The following is a 5584-nucleotide window of genomic DNA, read 5'->3' as shown; positions in this document are numbered from 1 at the left end:
TTTTTTTTTTTTTTTTTCTTAATTCAAAACATAAATTAAATGGAAAAACCAACAAAAATGGCATCCAAACAACAACCTGTTCAATTCCTTCTCCTTTCCTCAAGCTTTCTCTTCCATCTATGGCGGTTTCTCCTCATTCTTTTCCACCGAGGAAGCGCCGGCCGTCGGCGGCGGCATTCGTCTCCCCAAATTTCTCCGCACAAGCTCTCCTCGACTCGCTTCTCTCTCTCTGCCAAGAAATCTCCGCCATGAAACCGCTTCACTTCCTTCTCAACCGCTACTCCAACTCCATGATTCGAAAATCGCGATTGCTCGAGGTTATTCTCGAGGATTTCCGCCGCGATCGGATTGTTTCTCTTTCGGCCTCTGCCTCGCTCTGTCTCGAAGAAATGTATATNTCATTCTTTTCCACCGAGGAAGCGCCGGCCGTCGGCGGCGGCATTCGTCTCCCCAAATTTCTCCGCACAAGCTCTCCTCGACTCGCTTCTCTCTCTCTGCCAAGAAATCTCCGCCATGAAACCGCTTCACTTCCTTCTCAACCGCTACTCCAACTCCATGATTCGAAAATCGCGATTGCTCGAGGTTATTCTCGAGGATTTCCGCCGCGATCGGATTGTTTCTCTTTCGGCCTCTGCCTCGCTCTGTCTCGAAGAAATGTATATCGTTTTGCAGAGAATCAAGACCTTGATTGAAGACTGTTCTAATGGAAGCAAGATGTGGCTACTTACACAGAACGAATCTATTGCTAATAATTTTCATGAACTCACCTTGGATTTATCGACTCTTCTTGATATTTTTCCTGTGAAGGACGCTGGATTAACGGAAGACGTTGAGGAATTGTTCTATCTCTTGAGAAATCATTGCTCCGAATCCTCCGCCTTCGTCGATCCGAGAGATGAAGATCTTCGATTCAGAGTTTTGAAAACGATCGATCGGATTAGAGACGAAATCGTTCCGGATTATACCGAGTTGTCAGAGATTTTCTCGAGGATTGATCTTCGAGATTCTTCGAGTTGCAGAGAGGAAATCGAGAATCTGGAAGACGAAGTACAGAATCAAACGGATGAGAAATCGAGATCTGATGTGATTGCGTTGATCGGATTTGTTCGTTACGCGAAATGCGTTCTCTACGGCGCATCGACGCCGGGATCTGGATTTCAGCGGAAGGATTCGATCTCCGATTTGGCTTTACCAGCGGATTTCAGGTGTCCGATTAGTCTGGATTTAATGCACGATCCTGTAGTCGTGGCGACAGGTCATACGTACGATCGTGCGGCCATTACGCTCTGGATTGAATCTGGGCATAACACGTGTCCCAAGACAGGTCAGACTCTGGCCCACACGGACCTAATTCCGAACCGGGCTTTGAAAAATTTGATAGCGATGTGGTGCCGTCAGGAGAGAATTCCGTTTGACGTAACGGAAAGTAACAAGGGGGGTATTAACGGCGTTACGTTAAACAAAGCGGCTTTGGAAGCAATGAGAATGACGGCGTCGTTTCTTGTTAACAAACTCGCAACGCCATTAGATTCCGTAAACGACGCGAACGGCGTCGTTTACGAGCTTCGCGTTTTGGCCAAAACAGATTCCGGCAGCCGTGGATTCATCGCGCAAGCCGGAGCTCTGCCGTTGCTTGTACGTCACCTCATCTCCGACGACCCGACTCTCCAAGTTAACGCCGTCACGACAGTGCTCAACCTCTCTATTCTTGAAGCGAACAAGTCTCTGATTATGGAGACGGACGGCGCGTTGATTGGAGTGATTGAGGTGCTCCGGTCCGGCGCCACGTGGGAGGCGAAAGGGAACGCCGCTGCCACAATCTTCAGCCTATCCAGTGTCCATAGTTACCGGCGGAGATTAGGAAGGAAGACACGTGTCATAAGGGGATTGCTCGATTTGGCCAAAGACGGGCCGATTAGTTCGAAGAGGGATGCTCTGGTGACGATTCTAACATTAGCCGGTGATCGAGAGACCGTCGGGAGGTTAATTGAAGGTGGGGTTATGGAGACGGTGAGCCATGTGATGAACAGTTTACCGGAGGAGGCGGTGACGATTCTGGAAATGGTAGTGAGGAAAGGGGGATTTGTGGCGATTGCTTCGGCTTTCAATCTGATTAAGAAATTGGGGGCGGTTTTGAGAGAGGGCTCCGATAGGGCTCGAGAGAGCGCGGCGGCGGCTCTGGTGACAATGTGCCGGCAAGGTGGGTCCGACATGGTGACGGAGCTGGCATCGATGGCTGGAATTGAGAGAGTCATTTGGGAGATGATGGGGAGTGGGACGATGAGGGGACGGCGGAAAGCGGCGTCGCTGTTGAGAATACTCCGACGATGGGCGGCGGGTTTGGACAGAAACGGCGGCGTGGGCGGAGGAGACTTAACGATGGTGAGTTCTTCAAGAATGGTCGGCGATTCCACCGCCATTGTTAGTCCATCGAGAGGAGCAATTGTTAATAGCTAGAAGGAGAAGGTTTCATCCAAATTCTTACCCACACGTTTGTTTGTAAATTAATGTATCTTACTTTTATTTTTATTTTTTTTATAATTTTTTTTTTTATTTTTTTTACTGTTCGAGAAGAAAATGATCAACACGTCATAGTTGTAATCTTGTGTAGTTCAATTCCTAAAATACCCATTCATTTATACGATACAATAAATCAACGCCCCGTAAATAGAGAGGTCTATGAAGCGGGGACGTAATTTCCCATTTCCATTTTCGCCTCCTATTTCAATATTGATCCCGATAAAATTTCTAAGATGCCAATGATTGGCTCTTTAACTTAGGGTGAAAGGAACGGAATTTCGTGTCTCGATTTCAACAAAACTTCAACTTCACAGACAACTTTTAGAGTTTTTTTTTTTTTGTGCAACATCACTTCTCTTCTCCTCTCGATCCCTTTGTCTTTTTACCGCTTTTCCTTTTCGTTCGATATCTTTTTCAATCTTTCTCTATTTCTCTATTTTGATTTCATTACTACCGACAAAAGATGACATCGCGTTTGGTCATAAGAACAACGATAAGATCATTTGCAGAAGAAACAAAAGATTAAATAGGTGTATTGATGCAGTTCACTATGCAAAATAGCGAGTTGATAATTTGTGATCACATAATAGGTTATATCTCCATTAAAAGGTCGGAGAACATACGTATACTTGTTGGCATGCACTTGCATTAGCACGGAAGCTTCTCACCCAAAAGTTTTTCAAATAAGCACAAACGTTTTCAATTACTAAGTTTTTAGCACGGTAATGACCAGAGTTCTTAGACTGACCACCTATGTACGTTTACAACAACATGCATGCTAATAGCAATAAAAAACTAATGAGAGATCATTTCGTTAGAACAAAGCATATCTCTCGAGAGAATTTTTCTTGTAGATGTGCATGTGCAAAGGGGTTTATCCTTTTAATTTTGATCCCGAGATGAGGAAAACTTTTCATCAATGTCTTAATGAACAAACGAGGAAAAAATAAGAACAACTAGAGTCAATGTGTAAAAGATTATACAACAACGTTTGATAATTTAAATCTAGGAATCATTGAACCAAACATTGAAACAACTTATGTTTAGGACAATTCCTAGGACTTCCTAAAGAACATCTTCGTAAACACCTTAAGTAGTTATTTTTTAGGGTTTAAAATTCGTTCAAGTTAACGAGAGTCTTCGAAGAAGTGTTGTAGTCAAATTTTGTTTCCTTGCTCTTTGTAGGTCAATGCTTTACTTCGAACAATTCTATGTTAGATGATCGTCTAAATTTTTTTCTAAGAAACATATGAGTTAGGACAAAGCATGTTGAATTGACCTGTGTCGGTTTGTAATGTGATCATGTCGTAGAAAAATGTCAGAGTCATCCGATGCGAAAAACGGGCATCGATCTTAAGAATTTGGGAAGGGGATAAGAGCTATTTAATGGCCCATAATGGTCCAAACACAACAAAACTATGGTCTTGTTGTTTTGTTGGTTGTATTATGATGGTTGATGGGCCTCTTACTTTAAAGCACTTGGACCATCTTATGTTCTAGGAAAGCAACACCCAACACAACTAGCTCATGTAGGTGTAATAATTTTACTTTGTTTCCGACATGTCTTTTTTCTTTTTTTCTTTTTAAAATTTGCATGCATTTTTCAATACTTTTAAAAAATAAAATATATCTATTTCACACGCCACCAAAAAAATAGTTGTAACAGTCCAAGCTCAGCTCTAGATCCTGACTTCCTAGTAGGAAGAAGTTTTCACACCCTTGTAATAAATGTTCTCTCCAACCGATGTCTCACAATCCATCTATCTTGGAGACCCAGCGTCTTTGCTGGCACACCGTTCGATGTCGATATCTCACAGTCCAACATTCTCGCTCGCACATCGCCCTGTGACTGACTCTGATACCCTTTGTAACCGCTCAAGCCCAGCATTAACAAATATTGTTCTCTTTGGGTTTTTCCTTCTGGACATGAACATGCTAGAGAGAGATTTTCACACCCTTAGGAATGGGTCGTTCCCTTCTCTCTGATCGAAGTGAGATCTCACAGTAGTTGGGCATGAGTATGCTAGAGAGAGATTTTCACACCCTTATAAGGAATGGGTCGTTCCCCTCTCTGCTCGTAGTGAGATCTCACAGTAGTTGGGCATGAGTGTGCTAGAGAGAGATTTTCACACCCTTATAAGGAATGGGTCGTTCCCCTTTCTGATCAAAGTGAGCTCTCACAGTAGTATTTTTCATAATCTTCTAAAGTAGATCAATAAAAAAACACCCACTAAATAATGCATTCACAGATCTCTTAGATCAAACCCAACAAGATCTATAGTACGAGATTCATATCAAAGAAACTACTGTCGTAATGAGGCAATTGTTGTACTTTAGAGAAGATTTGTCTATCAATAGATACTTATGTCTTAAAACTCAAGCGGAATAAGCTACTTTATAGCAAGTCGACTATCATGCTTTACGGCTAAAGCTAAAGAGGCGACTAGTAACGATACAATTATTGTGTTAGGGTTTGCACCGAGCCGACATTCAAGGTGTTTATCGTATTCTTATTGAAGCCTTAAATAAGACATCATTTATGATATGGTAGGAGGAAGAGGACAATGCAAAACATTACACAAAATTAAGCCATTTATTCCATATGTGAATTTTTTAGGAGGTGAGAAAGATGAACACGCTAAGGCACTCACTACCCTAAACTTGTTTGGGACCAGAGGTTGTGGGACGTCTGTAAGGCACTGTGTCCTGCAAATTGTGGGGCAAATACATGGTTTTAAGGGTAACAAAGAATGTCTCTTCCAACCCAATTAAACTCTTCTCTGCCAAAACCCTATCCTTTCTAACTTAGATTTTCTATCTTCAACTCAATCCCAATGCCCTACCTTTACAAACCCTTTATTGTACCTCTTCTCTTCAATCCACTTACCCTACTTTACGTGTTTCTNGAGAGATTTTCACACCCTTATAAGGAATGGGTCGTTCCCCTTTCTGATCAAAGTGAGATCTCACAGTAGTATTTTTCATAATCTTCTAAAGTAGATCAATAAAAAAAAAAAAAAAAAAAAAAAAAAAAAAAAAAAAAAAAAAAAAAAAAAAAAAAAAA

General features: G+C 42.0%; 1 protein-coding gene across 1 annotated transcript; it reads left to right on the top strand.

The window, feature by feature from the left end:
* The first annotated feature begins 23 nt into the window (after positions 1 to 23).
* Positions 24 to 2601, top strand: LOC111785565 (U-box domain-containing protein 16-like). Its single transcript, XM_023665964.1, has 2 exons — positions 24 to 151; positions 417 to 2601. The coding sequence occupies exons 1-2, from the start codon at positions 120 to 122 to the stop codon at positions 2455 to 2457; spliced, it is 2073 nt and encodes a 690-aa protein (XP_023521732.1). The 5' UTR covers positions 24 to 119; the 3' UTR covers positions 2458 to 2601.
* Positions 2602 to 5584: the final 2983 nt, after the last annotated feature.

This window comes from Cucurbita pepo, unplaced genomic scaffold (assembly GCF_002806865.2).
Source record: "Cucurbita pepo subsp. pepo cultivar mu-cu-16 unplaced genomic scaffold, ASM280686v2 Cp4.1_scaffold000562, whole genome shotgun sequence".
NCBI lineage: Eukaryota > Viridiplantae > Streptophyta > Magnoliopsida > Cucurbitales > Cucurbitaceae > Cucurbita > Cucurbita pepo.
This window is presented reverse-complemented; position numbering and strand designations above follow the sequence as displayed.